This window comes from Daucus carota, chromosome 2 (assembly GCF_001625215.2).
Source record: "Daucus carota subsp. sativus chromosome 2, DH1 v3.0, whole genome shotgun sequence".
Lineage (NCBI taxonomy): Eukaryota > Viridiplantae > Streptophyta > Magnoliopsida > Apiales > Apiaceae > Daucus > Daucus carota.
In genome coordinates this window covers 22,255,047-22,271,406 of record NC_030382.2, presented here as the reverse complement: position 1 = coordinate 22,271,406, position 16,360 = coordinate 22,255,047, and the positions used below count along the sequence as shown (strand labels likewise).

The 16,360-nt window shown below is 36.6% G+C and overlaps 1 protein-coding gene across 1 annotated transcript; it reads right to left on the bottom strand.

Annotated features, from left to right (window-relative positions):
- Positions 1–13,527: 13,527 nt before the first annotated feature.
- On the bottom strand, positions 13,528–15,344 carry LOC108203239 (protein FAR-RED ELONGATED HYPOCOTYL 3-like). The gene is made up of 4 exons (XM_017372007.1): positions 15,133–15,344; positions 14,716–14,755; positions 14,061–14,618; positions 13,528–13,986 (listed from the first exon to the last, which is right to left on the bottom strand). Exons 1-4 carry the CDS (start codon positions 15,342–15,344, stop codon positions 13,528–13,530), a joined length of 1,269 nt encoding a protein of 422 aa, XP_017227496.1.
- Between the last annotated feature and the right edge of the window lie 1,016 nt (positions 15,345–16,360).

Genomic DNA, 16,360 nt, shown 5'->3' with positions numbered 1-16,360 from the left:
AATGGAAGTACATTGATGACCCAATCCAATTGATTACTCAAAGGATTATTAGAAGAATTTTTTCTATGTTCAACAAAGCTGATTGTGATTATAAGAAGTATCTATTGAAGACTGATTTGACACTACTGACAGTGAATTTTGAAGAAGGTACTTCAGGCCTTGATTTGATTAATTACTCCGACTTGATTATCAGAGCACCAGATCAGGATGAGAATTTGCTACATCTACAATGAAGCATCTTTCCAGGGCTCGGAATGTCAACTTTGAATGGCACCACTGATAGTAGTAAAAGAGAAGTTTTTATGGACGAATCTTCAAAGGATTTCAATCTAACTCAGTGATTCAGGGATATACAATTACACAGTGAATTGTATCAATGCTAAATCCATCCAGAATCAACTGAACTAAAGACAGAGAACTGTGGAGGTTTAAGGATATAATTATCGAGTTACTACCGCACCAAATCAGTTTCGTGCATTTATGTCAGAACCATAGGATTGAACAGAAGAATTTGTAACTGCTGAATTTGAGGAAGCTCAAGTCGACGAAAGTTAACACTTTTGAAGAATGTGAGGACAGAACTTCAAGGATTAGCATAACACTGTCTGAGAGGTTTAGTCATGTCAGATTCAGATGGAATCCATTGGTTTCAAGTAGAGACTCTTCGGGGTTCAGTTCGACACGTTGTTTGAATACTGAGTTGGTCAGTACACACAATATTGATTGGTATCTTTAGCAAATAAGGGTTGGTATATATATTGAATCCTCGACAAACAAGGATGATAAGGTCTGTATGGAATCTAAGTGGATGCTTTGAGCATCCTAACAAGTTCTTATGCTACATAAGGAAAGGTGTGAGATGGATCAGTTGTCGATGAGAAGTATGATTATGGTTATCTGGCTATCCTAGCATTCTCTCAAGATATATGACTCAACTCACACATCTCAGGTAAGAATTCTTTCTAACTATGCTATACATATTTCTTTATATTCAAAGCATGTTATAAATTTCTGAGTAGAATTGTTCAACACACAAGCATGATAGCATCACAATAGATAATGTTAAACTAGTATGCTAGATGACTATTTTGGTAACTAGGATTGATGATAATCTTGTGCATGTGTCTTTAGCAGATTCTTAACATGTGTATGAATATTTAGGATTTGATTATTTACAATGGTGAGATTAGAAGCTTTCCTTTGGAAAACAACTCTTAGTTTTAGGGGTTATGATCCTAGCATGTATAACTTTGTTAAAACACTTACTTTCGGATTCCCTAGTACAATTAGATTTGCTTATCTAATCTGAATTGTTTGTTAAGGATTTTATTTTGTTTTATGATGGAATGTCTACCTTGGGTCAGTAGAACTTTTAGAACTTCATGTTAAATCTAAAACTGACTTAGGTAATAGAAATAGTATAATGCCATATAACAACAGATTGGAATCAGATCCTTATGCTCTTAGAAGATTATTGAATATATAATTCTACTTGCTACCTGTTGCACTTGTGTTAATTGGTTGAAGTAGAGAGTACTGAATCTTTTGAATTGCATAACTGCCTGTCTTGATCTTGTCTTATGTTTGATTTTTTGCCATGTGTACTCAACATCATGTCTTTTTATTATCATGTCATGAATGCATGTTTTTGTACTTGCAATCATTTTAGAAAAGCATGTTTGAGAATAACATTAGAGTAATTTCTAGATAAGAATTAGCATGCATGTTACGGTTGCTTCTGTTGTTACCACTGTTAAAAGAAAATTCTCTAATCCATCCGGACCTAGTTATGAGTGGGGACCATAGAAATCTTTCCATTTGTGATTGAAGGTTACATATGTTCCACATGATTTTTGGTGCACTCTGTTTGCTGAGTAGCTGAAATCATATGATTCACAAAAAGTACCCTGTTAGCAAATGTGATAGTGTGAGCAGTTCTGTCAATAATCTTTGGAAGATGACAACGATGATTCTCTTATGGGACATGCCTGTTTTATGGAATGTCATCATGGAAGCATATCTTTCTTGCAAGGAGTCAAAGCACACATTCCTAGTATCAGACAGTTCTCTGACAAAGGACATTATGTCAGTTCATGGAATAGTGTTTTATCTTATATCAGGAAGGATGTGAATTTTTCTCGTAGCTAATATGGAACTTCAACCGAAGATGGAGTGAGCTGTTTCGATAGTGAAGCTTCATCGGATGAGTATTAGCTATGGCACTTGAAGCTCTCAAACTTGTATGTCAAAACAAGGAGCTCTTTTTATTAGTAAGATGAGAATTGGTGAGAGGACTACCTCATCTGGAATTCATTATGGATGAAGATTATGAGGTATGTCAATAGGAAAGTCGAAGGAGCATCGCACAGAAGCAAAGATATGATCAACATTACTGAGCCGCTTCAATTGATACGTATGGATTTCTACGGATCAGTTAATGTCATGTCTACAACAAAGCCAGATATATTTTTGCGATGATCATTGACTAATCTAGATTCTTTCTTGTTGTTCGTATGTGTTCGAAGGACAAGACGTCACAAATGAAGGTTGATCAAGATGAACCCTGATCATTGATAAATCTTGAAAGACACCATTCTTGCCCGTGGCCAATCAGAAGCAAACACTAACTCTTAGTATGTGTTTGGAGGAAAATTCCTCTTTTCAAGTCTTGCATTTGAAGATCAAAGAATACTTTCCTCGGCTACTTAATGGAGTCTACAGTGTAGAGGGTGATTATGATTGATCAATAGGTGATTGTAAGTCTAGACGGGACATTGAACAACACTTTGCTCCAAGCTGTTAAAGGTGATAGTATTGGTTTAATAATGATTTAAATCCAAGCAGAATCTTTTTGCAAGGATAAGGATTATTAAGGAGATCCCAGCAACAGCTTAGGGGGAGCATTTGGTGGATCCATTAGTCAAACTTAACACCACATTGAAGATGAACGGGACATATCAAGAACGTATCCGCTTAGACAAAGGGTTTGAAGGCAATATCATTCCCGGGTTCTAGTTCTTAAAATGTTTCTAACGGTGAAGTGAAGACTATGAGAGCTATTACGAAAGGATGTTATTTCTTTGGGTTTCAATCTGAAATGAAACTCGAGGAAGATTCAGAAGCTCTTTAAGGGATCCAGATTGAGTGATTGCACAATAAGATGATCTCAATCAGTTTGAAAGCAGATTGTGCGGATTATGATACCCAGACCTAATGATAATTCATTACTTAGTACTTGTCAAGTATTCAGATTCCAACTGGATGTTTTTGGCTCTGTTACGAGGGACAAGCCAATTTGGTTGCTTAGAGTTACTTCAAAGGAGAAGGTTATGAAGATGATGGAAATAGAATCTTCAAGTTCAGGACCTACATCTTAGGGGACTCAATGACCTTCATGATTGAACTAAAGCACTATTGACGAGACTCGGGTTCTGGATATTATAGTGAGCTAGAAGATGAAGCTTCATGCAACATTTAAAGGACTTAGCAGTTGCAGATCCAACGGAATTTGTATTCTCTTTCTTCCCCAGCTCTCTATGAGTTGCTATCCAGGACCTGATGATCGTCACAGACATGGTATAACTTCTGACTAGCATATTATTTAAATATCTGTTTGCTGGAGTCATATTTGGTATTTAAATTATTACGTCTCATGATACAAGGCACACACAATGTAATTATATATGCTGTGATACCATGATTATATTATATGTGGACTAACGTCACTTTTGCAAGATAATTGCTAAGTGAATGCAGATTAGTGATATGATGAGTTTGTTGGAAAGTTGCAATTCTTTATGGTCTACTAGTTAGCCTAAAGAATGATGGCAATAAAAGGAAGTCAAGGATCTTTGAATATGCGCATTTTGGAAGATTATAGACCTGCCAAGACTTATGCCAACAACTAATGGACTTGATCAGTACAAGAAAGGTGCATCAACTGAAATGTCAGGTCTCAGAGGCATTCAACTCATCACTCTACTCAACTGCAAGTGGATCACATACTATATTTTCTATAAGGTACTACTTCTTTCATGAGCATGTCTATCGTATTTCTTGAATGAATTCATGAGTATTAAATTGTCTATTCATAGGACTTGTGAATTTATCTAAAATCCAGTACCTCGTGCTTTTTGCTATTATATGTGATTGCCATGTTTATTGCTTTGCATGCTTAGATGGTGATTATATGTTTTAGCATGAGTGTTTGTTGTTTCAAATTATTTAAATTATGGTGCATGACAATTAAGTGACTTATTTTTTCATAATTTAAATGATTAGATATGACATGAAGCATGACTTAATTATGTTATTTTTCTTGAACTATACTTCTTTAATAATTGGTATCTAGTAGAGAACTTTGTCATAATTTGGTCGTGATATATCTGTATTTGTGAACATACTTAGGATTATTTTCTAGGTTGAATTCATTTTTATAGGTATAAAATCTGAAGCATGACTTATTTGTTTCTAGACTTGTGACTTGTACTAGTAATTGGTATGTGGTTAGAATCTAGTTAGAATTTAGTCATGATATACTAGTATTTGTGCATGCTTATATGTATATCACTAATATTAATTGTCAATATTTTTCTGCGAGGAGTTGTGTGAGTCCACTTGTGTTTAATGATTATCTATATAGGACTCGTGAACTTTTCTTCAACTTTCCCTCGGGCTTGCAAATATCTTTGTATGATTGTCATGATTTTAGTTGTTATATGCTGATCTGATAATTATATAATATTGCGTAGGTAATTATTATTTTATCTTAGTTAAATTGTGATCCACAATTATATGCTTAGTTGTTTCATGATTGACTTTGATAGAATAATAGAAGCATGATTAATTCACGTTTTGAAATATTTGATTGGTATCTCTTTTTGATGATTTATTGATGTTTTATTTGCGAATAGATTGTGATGTATTGGCACTGGTGAAATATTGTTGCATATTTCTTAAAACCACTAATGCTAATATATTTTATGTGTTTAGTATTCTGAGTACAAGGGAGACAACCAAAATCTTTATTTTGTCTCGTATTTATGTTCTAGAGTGGTGAGTTTCTTCAAAGAAATTTTCTTATCAATTGATTTCAACAATTGGTATCCACTACTCTATTTCATAAATATTTCCTAGAATATTTTGCATCTATACATGAAGCGTCATAGGACGAGACATTGATTATCTTGTATTTGTGTACTTGGTGATCTTTGTCACTTGCAACGTGTGTTTTGACGATGTGCTAGTATGATGCATTTTCACTAATTATTGTGGCGAGCGCTTTATACACTGTAGCACGTAAATTTTCTTTTTCCCTTATAAAATTGTAGTGAGAAACAGGAGTTTGTGTCTTTTTCAAAGACAAGTTCATTTAATTTTTTTTGGCATAGATTCAGACTCTCGTACTCAAACCAGTTTTTGAAGGAAAACTTTGATTCTTTCATCTATTGTGATTGTAATTCTTTATGCAAATCATTTTTACAATCACAACTGATTCATTTTCCCTCAAAAGATAAAATGAAATGATTTCATTCAAAATCATAGATTTTCTAAAGTGCATTTATATCTCATTCTGTTCTTTGGTACTTAATCAGCCTCTTGGCTTTCCTAGATAGTCATAAGGTTGAAAACAAACAATCTTTATCCCAGACTATACTTCCAAATTCTAAACACATCTCAACTTTCCCCCTGGAGTAATAAGGAACTTCTCAAACAAAAAGTCAATGAGGGATAAACTGTACTCCTTACCGCAAATAAGGATGTGAGGGATAGTATACCCACAGCTCTACCTCTCAAGGAGAAAAGGTGTTTTCAAAATTGAGGCAACTGTTGCTCATCTTGTATTGAGTCAAGCACATCATCAGTAAGGTTAAAGTTTTTGTTCTAGAAGCTACTTCTTCATTTACCATTTTACGGTATATATGATGGTTGATGCCTTTACAGGTGTAAGGAGGAAACGAGGATCTCAATTGCCAAATATTCAAGATTCTCGTCTCCCTCCCCAGATAAGAACAGATCTGGATCCAATCAGAATGGATTTCCTATTTATAGGAGATCGGCAACTCTCTTACTATATATGAGTCAATTTATTGATGAGTCGGTTGAGGATCGGGAATTTACGAAACCTCATTGCACCGCCAGTGACCTCTCTTGAAGGGGCTATGGTGATTTTCTCATGCAGGTATAGAAGATCATACTTTGAGTGCTGAGAGAATAACTGTAATTAAAACACTGAGAGTTAAACACTTGGTGAGATTCTGAGAAGATTCAGTAAGATATCAGAATGAGAAATATGTGAGCATGAGTGAGTGCAAACACATAGGAAATTGAGAAGAGTGAAACACTTGTGAGGTACATATAATAATAATTGGTATCGAAAACTCACATGTTGTTGGAAGAATTGACGGAAGCAACTACGGTTCATTCCATTCACGGTGTGAACGTATGGTTGACGATTCTCTTGAATCAAGTGTCTTCACAGACATTGAGGAGGACTTAGGCCTTTGCCGTAATTTAAGCCTTTGTCTAACCTCCCAGAGCAAACAACTCTGGATCCTTAATTGGATAATCCACTTAGTGGTTGGCAACTTCTGGACCATGATTCGGATTTATCTGATGAGTCTGCAGGGACTGGGAATTACGAACTCCCATTGCACCACTGGTGACCCCCTATAAGGGCGGCTAAAGTGATTTTTTCTTGCAGGTACTCAGCATTTTGGAAGCTCAGTATTTGTGTGGAGGGATACACCTACAGAACTCGTGAGTGACACCCTTACCAGAAATCGAGAGAAATTTGAGTGTTGAGTGATACACCTGCAGAACATTTTAGTGAGACACCTACTATTTACCAAATTTACCTAAAGACAAAGTGGATGTTGTTACTGGAATGTCAGTTTTTATTCATTAGTTTTCCGTTTGGAACCTATTCTTTTAGCATAGCGACCAACCCAATCAAAGTAAACCCTTCTTCTGAACCCTTTCTTCAGACCCTACTTTCGTGTTGTTTAATTCTCTATGGGGAGATTATCTTTTGGTACAGGAAGTGTTGTACACATTCCGTGACCATATTTGATATCACTTATCCTCGAAGGATTCCACGACTAAAGGGGAGAAATTATTGAGGGGGAGAAAAAGTAAGTACTAAGCTTTCTTTAGCAGTCTACGACTAAGGGGATAAAGTTACTAACTAAAGGGAGAAATGTCGAAGGGGAACCTGATCAAGGTAACGGGAGGAGAAGTATAAGGTGATACATTCATTCTTCATTAAGTGGTAGACAAGAACATTTTCATTACCACTGAAGAATTCAATGAAGCTGCTGATTGTTCTTTGCAAAATGGGATGTTTGGAATTCTCTTCAAGACAGACTATGATATTTATTTGGCAGGTAAGCAAGAACCATAGAAATAAAGGTGATATGCACATTGATTATTTCTATTCATGAAATTTGGAAATGCATTATATGATCCAGAAACTTTGTAGCATTATTTACTAGTCCAAGACTTTATTTTTTCTAGTGTTAATTGAGTTATCCTCCAGAGGATTTGCTTGTTATGATTAACAAACAAATAGGGGGAGATTGTAAGTCTAAATAAGACAACCCTATCTGTTACATAGGGATGATAACTCAACAATAGAACAGGACAAGTAAATAACACTACGCCTGCACCGGAATCGGAAGAAGCCATCTACATTCTTGAAGGAATAAGTTCACTGGAAGAAGTTCATTAATATGTTAATGCCTCAGTGAAGAATAAAGATTGAAGTATTCAAGATTGTGGAAGCAATGAAGATGTTGTCCAAGTACTCGGAAGATTTCAGTGCAACCCCTGAAGCAAGATATTTCTATATATCTTGTTTGGTTATTTATGATCAATAAACTGAAGCATAAACTAACCCGGGACCGACTGATCAATGTTTGCTGACAAAGACGGTACAATGTGTGACTTCAGTGTCAGTCGCTTGTGAACCAAACCAGTGCACTAAGCGTCAGCACGTACGGAGTTTGCAAAGTATTTATCAATCAAAGAATTGATCCAGTCATAACAAGTCATTTGTTCCAAAGCCAAGCCAAGCCACATGCCTAGCCTCTGCAAGCTATGCCAAAGCTTACTGCTCAACTGCCATATGTCAAGCTCTCACAATGATCCATATGCATGGGGATGTGACCTATCTTTTATATGTGTGAACTTAAATATTTTTATATGTACAAATATATTTATATATATGTATATATGTATATTTAATTAAATATAATATATATAAATACGTGTATATATGTTTTTAAACATATGTATATGTATATTTATATGTATATATATTTAAATAAATATATAGGTATATAGTATATGTATTTATTACATAAACATTTATATATTTAAGTGTGTGTATATATATATATATATATATATATATATATATATATATGGAGAGAGAGAGAGAGAGAGTGGAATTCTGTGGGACACTATAGTTTTGGCTACATTGGAGTCCCTAAGATCTACCGTTGGTTTTTAAGAAGATTCAATGGCTGAGATTTAATGATAAAAAAACGGCTGCCAGTTAGTAATTAAGTTTGAACTGTATTCACACGCACATCTCTACAAGGTTTATCCCGCATCAACCGGTGAAGGACACAACAACGCTATCAGTAATCCATCACTTTCGGTGAAGGTTTAGCCCTATTTGTAGGACGATTTCATCCCAATCTAACGAACGGCGACTAGTGTCCAGAACAAAGCAAATTTGGGCGAAAATGAGCTCTGGTATGTTATCGAATTCCTACTTATGTCCTTCAATTTGTATGCATGTCGTTTTTAGGTATAGTAATTAGTCTGAATCGATAAACTCTGGAGACGAATGGCTGGGTTGTCCTGCATTCGAACTTTCAGAGGGTTTCGTTTGTGGGTGCCCCATTTTCTTTTAGGGCTTTGTTAAAAACTTGAGTTTGTGTGTGTATGAATTGGATATTCCAAGAATTTGTTAATCTGTGGAAGCACAAAACGTCTGGGCAATGCTTCCTATACAATGACTGTTGTTGTTGAATTTGGGGTTTTTTTTGTGTTGTAGGTGTAGGAAGTTTTAAATTGATTACGATTTATAGTTCAGCATCTTGTTACTCTTGTGATCAAGCATTTGCAATTTCTTTGTTCATCAATTTAGGGTATGTATGTGTGTAACATTATTGGGAATGTGTCCTGCAAATATGCATTACGGGCTGTCCTGTTTTTCCAACTCTTTTTTTTGTCTTATTAAGAAATATGAATTATTTTGTGCCTTTTGTGACCTGACAGTGCTCCATTGTTATGGGTTTGTTACTAATAGGATGTTTGTTTTTTGTTGCACCGACATTGAAAGAAAGGTTAACTGATGAGAACCTGTATAAATAATGTACATGGAATTTGTTGTTGAGCATATGCTTAAGATTGAAATTTCAGTTTGGTGTTTCGTCCTGCGTGTTTTGCATGGTTTATTACGCAATTTTATTTTATGTGATGCTGCAAAGCAGATGTGCTTTTGGTAAACATTAGTTTGTGGCATGTTTCAAGTTTTTTGTTGTTTAATGCTGTTTTAAATGAGTCTTGCACATTTGATGTTAAGCTTTGTTTATCTCATGTGGTTTCGTCGAAGGAGAAGCAGCAGACTAATTGCTAGCCCGTGGTTATACAATTGGACTAAGAAGAAACCCGAGTACGTAACTATTGATGATGACGGATCTAGTGGAAGGTATCCCGGAATTGTTTCTGGGGGATCTTTACTTAAGAAGAAGGTAAGCGGAAGCGTGATTGGCAAGTCGCTAGGTGAGGTGCTGACACCATTGCCTAGATTGGACATATGTAGTGAAAGGATGGATGCAGATCAGTTGCGTCAGAACGCTTCAGATGAAGAGGACGACGATTTTATGACTCCTGAAGATTGTTTTGACAGCTCGGGTAAGAAACCTGCAGGACAAGCTGGTAGAAAGGCCGGATGGTCAGGCTTGTCTGCGAAATCGCAGGTTTCTATAGCATCACTTGTGAAGCGAATACGAATCAAGATAATTTATTTTGCATCACGCAGTATTTATATCATTCCCCGAATGCGACCTGTGAATGGAGTGCATTGATTTTGTTGTTATTTGTAAGTGTTGACTTATACAAATTGCAGGCCAAAAGGGACGGACGGGATGCTAAGAATGACAACCTGAGAGTAGGCTCCATGTCACCTAAAATTTCAGAGGTAATGTCAATTTGGGAGAAAATTTTGTAGTCTCTTTGTTCTGCATTCTCGAGTTTTGAAATTATGTAGGCATAGAAGTCTGTTAAATCATAAACATAGATGTAAACGTAGAAAGCTTTTCTAATTTATTACACCATACAGAATTGTTACAAGATTAAATGCAAAGAATCTAAATCAAAATATTGTTACGGTATTTTTTTATGCGGTATTAAAGCTTTAACTACATATTCTCTAAGAGTTTATGCACTTTTGCAATAGTCTAGTCACATATGTTTTGCTGCTAATCTCTCGATACAAAACATGCATCACATCTTATTGCAACACAGTTTTGAAATGCAAAGCGTGGACCCTAAATAGGAAGGCATTTTATTGTGAAACTGATTTCTTGTCTCATTGAATCTGATCTTGCGCTGTAGGAAGTCGTTGCGGATAAGGGAACTACAGTATCCTCTGCTGAAGTAAACGCAGGACAGGGTACCAGTGAACAGATGGTATGTTCTACAAACGAAGCTTATGTACTACAAAGGTCCTTATGCGAAAATCTAGTTTAGTTCATTGGACTGTCAATATGGTTCCTAAATTAATTTTTTTTCTCTCGGGGTTTAGGACGTGGATGGAACAGATTGTGGTTTGCATGAAAGTCCCGCAGGTGGCCACAACACTCAATCACGTGCGGATATAGAGATTGAGAAGCACTTTGAAGAGGAGGTAAAATCTATTGAGCTTGTCCTATTTTAGTTGCGTTTGTTTTTTGGGGCGGTGATTAAGTGTCATGTTTCTCTATGCAGCCATATATGAAGAGTTTTGAGGCCAATCTGGAGGACTTGGAAGCTGCCTACAATAGATGCCTAACGAACTTCATAGACAGTATGGCTCTGTACCCGCAGAATGCAAAACTTGCAGAACTGAAGAAGCGGTACAAGGTGTTCTTCCAACTGTTTGGTGAGTCTAGTCCTATCACGAAGAGTCTGTCCAGCTTATGCGCTGACCAGGGGCATAGTACAAATGTTGGTCTGGAGCAAGATAATTGTGTGCCGAGTTTCTCTCTTGGCTTGTCCCAAGTGTACCCTAAAAATCTTGGGGATGCGATGGAAACATGTGTTGTAACTCCAGCAGCTGCGGTTCCTTTAGGTCAAAAGGCAACCGGGAGTAGTGACATGGAGACCGTACATGAACCTGTAAAGGCCAGACCTAGGAGAGACATCATTCCAAGCGCTATTTGTAGGTCACCGTACGTGACAAGACTGACGGACATTAACTGACACAACCTGACTTCGGAAGAGAGGGATGTTTGGGAGTGGTTGTGCGAGGATAGGACAAATAAATCGTAAGTTTGTTCTCCACCTTTTTAAAGTTGACATAAATCCAACACTTTCAAACCAAAACAGTTGAACAAATAAATTGTAATGTAATGCAGGGACTACATATTTGAGTGGATAGGAAGGCGCTGTAGAAAAGCCCATTTTCACTCTCTTGAGGAAAATAAACAGGTGGAATCAACCGTGATCGACACATGGACGCATATGCTTAATGAAAATGAAATTTTCAAATCGGAAGCATCACCACTTCGCATGTTAATTTATTCATATTGTCGTGGCATGAGTACTGCTTTATTTTATCTAGTATCAACAGTTCTGCATAGTTAAAATCTTACAAGTACGATTTTAATTTCGGTTATTTTGTCTACGGTCTATTTATGATCACATTTGTCCTCTATGCAGTACGGACCTATGCTGATGAATGTTCCACCAGGAGATACAGATGCAAAGCTCAGTCGTTATGGGGCCTTCGATGACAACATGGAGGTAGTACTGGAGCTGGTTAACAAGATCCCGTAGTGTGACTATATCAAAAACTGGTAATATGTAGTTCCTTTTCCCGGTGTATACCAGAAGCCATCATCATATCATATGCTATAATATCAAAAAGCCCCGCTGGGAGATTATTGACAACCTAGTCCAGGAGATGTCTTTTGAAGATACATATGGCGATCTACCATGGAAATTGGTATGTCTCTTCCTCGTCTAAGCTTAGTAGATTTATGCACATAGATGTATTAACAAATGCCCTTTGCAGCATGATTGCTTCTGCCAGTTCTTGGACTTCTATTCAGTACCAAGGCTACGAGATATAGTTAATCTTAGGCCTGTTATTATTACAATGAGCTGGCAAACAATGGATAACACAGTGGACTGTGGGGTGTTTGTTATGAGACACTTGGAGTGCTATATGGGTAACGCGTCCGGATGGAGTAGTGGACGGCGCTGTGAGAGGGTATGAAGAAAACTAATCCCTAATTTTTTAACTTTACAAATGACTATTTACATTCCTCAAGTTTTTTTAAACAATGTGCAGGAGAATTAGAAGAATGTTCTACAAAAGCTAAGAGCGATATACTTGCACCGTATGCTGCTATGGTCCAAGAACAGAAAGAGGCATCTAGTACTGCAAAAGATGGTAAACTACAGCAAACATAAGCTGTTGGGAGATCAATGATTATTATAAATGATTTTAGTGTAGGGTGCTGCACTAGTATAAGACCTTAGGTGCTACATTAGTTTGTTATGAAGAATATTTTACTATGGACTGACATTATCATCTGTTGGCGTTATTCTCCTTTTGGGATGTTTTAATTTAATTAGAAACTTCTTGTTTGGAGGTTGTCGAACCTCACGTAGTTCATTTGTAAATTATTTAGCTATGTCATTTTTTCTGTGTTTGGCCTTGTATGTTATTATAGTATCTACTGATTCAAGTATGAAGCACTTTTACATTTGGTACTGCACTTGTGTCTAAATCTATTTTTCAAACCATCCCACATTAACTACATTGTTTAGAAATTGCATTTCTTAGACTCTGACAGTAGATGCAATAACATATCTAGGACAACACAAGTTTCAGTTGTTAATAGAACAATTACAAAATAGCAACTTCTAATGCATATTTCCATAGACATAATTCTGATCTTTCGACAATGCATTCAAACATGACCCCTGCAGAACCTTCATAATTCAAATTTTTGTAGTAATATGACACGGAAGGAGGTAGCGGTAGCACATAAATAAAATGTGTTATTTCTACATATAGCATCTTCCACCCGTTTAGTCAAGAAGTAACAGAAGAGTAATACACCAAAAACTGGTGTTCATAGTTTATTAACACTGAAGATAGAACAACACAAAGAAACTTTAGTCTTCAGGTCTAGCTCTACTTTTTAAGCGTGGGGCAAGTGCGCGCATTGTGTCCTTCTGTTTTGTTACAGATGCTGCATGTACGTTGACCCTTAGCTTGAACTGATATCTCGCGACTACTTTTCATGCGTGTACCCCAACCTTTATTTCTGAAACTCCTTCCTCATTGGCTGGGATGGGTCCAACAAAAGCATCAACCCGGTTTGCTTGACTCTGCACGTTCGCAGATTCCAATCCTTTCTGAAATTTGGAATCCAGATCCCGCAAATTGGCCCTAACCATATCTAACTTGTCCTCGTCTTCACCAGACATATCCAAACAGTTTTGAAATTCAAAACATGCTCTAGTACGTTTGTGTTTAATCCGCTCGGCCTTGTCACAATTTGGTGGGATTTCAATTAAGCCAAGTGAAGAGTGATTTTTCAATGCATCTTTTGTCCATCTAGATTTAACATACTGACGCGGGATTGACTGAATGCCGCATTGCTGTAATGCAGCAAAGGCGTGACAACACAAATAGCCATATCGGTTGTAATATTTATAACTACAGTCGACTTTATTATTGCTCAGGCTCACAGATACCTGAGAAATACAAGTATTACAGTTGCATATTGTGCAAAACGTAATGTATGGAGCTTAGTTAAGAGTATAGGTACCTTAAAGAGTTGACCTTTAGCCAAGTCATCTTTGCACGTAAAGTACCGCATCTCATCGCTACGGGACATTTCAGGCATTGTAATATGGAAACAAGCATTAATAATTTGTTCCCTCACACGGTAGTAGAGAGCCAAGGTATAAACTTGGGCCACATCTTTTTCAATATGTAATGGAGTTTCCATCCTTGGAGTTTTGCAGGAATTTCCGTCATTTTCGATTGTGCGAAGCCTTTGTTTGTCCATAGCACTTTCAAAACTTGAAAAAAACTCAACAAGGGTGTCCCCGCGCTCATGAAAATGTTGGAATAATGAATTAGAACTTTCAGACCTAGAGGTGGTCCGTAACAATCCAGCCATTTCAATGTCAGAAAAGTATGCAGGTATCCAACTTCTACGCCTCCTAAACATACCAGCCAACCATTGGTTGTCTTGCAATTCGTATTCTGATATAACTGCAGCCCATCCTTCCTCAAATTGTATAGGTGAAGAGTTTTCTGAATAAATCACTGACTTCAATTTGCCCATAAAAACCTTATCAGTAGCACGCTTCGGACCAATCTGCATGAAAAATGAGTTTACCATTTGTGAACATTTGAAACAATATTTGGGATTGCTTAACTACAAAATATGAATTAATAGTACTGGAAATTCAAACCTGAGCTGGTAGTTTATTCATGATATGCCACACGCATAATCTGTGTTTTGTATCAGTCCAATTAAGCTGAATTGCCTTTTTAATTGCAGGACATTGATCTGTTATCACACATGTTGGTGCACGCCCCATTGCTTGTTTAAAGGTATTAATCAACCATTTAAAATTCTTGTAATCCTCTTTTGCAATCAAAGATGCCCCAAAACTTACGTTCTTCCAATGATTATCAACCCCGGTGAAAGGTACAAAACCATATTATATCTTGCATTAAAAAAAAGAAACAATTATTTTAGTTAGCATTAAAATTAAAAAACTGCAGGACAGATTTAATAAAAGTGGTACTGCACAAGTAATTACTTGTTAGTGCGGAACGTAGGATCAAATCAGACAATGTCACCGAAAACCTCATTATTAGCTTACCCTATTTCATCCGTCCAGAAAAGGCCAGTAAGATAACCCTCGCTATCTATCTTATAGTCAAAGAAAAACTTATTATCTTTTGACTTCGATCTCGTTTTGAACTTGTCAAGTATTAGACAAGCGTCGTGCTCACCAATTCCAAGCTTAACATCACGTACAAAATTTTTGAAGTCTGAGCAGGTAGCACTAACATTCTCGTAAGAACCAACCATCTCTTTAGCTAAAATGCTAAATTATATGCTCTTGTTGCGCCGATCTTCGCTGGAGAGCAATCCATAATAAAATTCTGATGACTTTTGGATACGCTACGATTACATCTCAAAAACATACTTTCAGCCCCAGCTGCTAGTGCATGGTTATGCTCCTACACAAAACTCATGACAACAAAATCCCGCTGCCCTGCAGCTTTAAGCACAATGCGAGCTTCGCATAAACATCTACGCGACGTTGTTCTCCTTTCTTGAGAACTATCAGCATCCATATCATCTTTAGACTTTTGTTTGCCCGGAGTAGGATTGCCACCGCAATTACACTACATGACTTTGGAAACAACATTACCCTTTCTGTTGGATTTTTGACCAGACTTACGAACATCAAACCCACTTTGCCGCTCATATTCCCGTTAAAAAAGAAATGCATATTCTAGAGTTGGAAAATGATGGCTCGTTCATGGTTTATACATTTCGTCACATGATGGAATCCATATTTTAGCGCCACTAGGCAAGATGAAAACTTTTGGAGGAGGAACTTTGGGATATTCACGTTCAACATCTATATTGATCTCCTCTTCAACATCCTCATCACTTTCAGAAGCAACCATGTATGCAGATACATGATAGGTCTATTATTTTGCATATTTTAATTGCCTATATATTGTTTGTTTTCACATTTTTTATTAGTTAATTGTTTTACTTTCAGGAATTTGTAGATAAATAAAGAAATCATGGAAAAGTGAAAAAAAGGATGAAAAATTCAAGAAAAGACAAAAGTGGAAGACGATGAAGAGAAGAAAATGAAAAAGGGCTTGGTGGAAATCATAGGCCATAAATTCACCAACACACAAGACAAATGGATGGCCTACATTTTGCCAACCTACCACCTAAACCCTACTTTATGCATATGTAAACGTCTCATTCTCACCTTTAGCCACCAACCTAAGATTTTCCATTTTTAGATCAACACACAATTTAGATTAGTCTCTCCATTTGTAGATCAACACATAATTTAG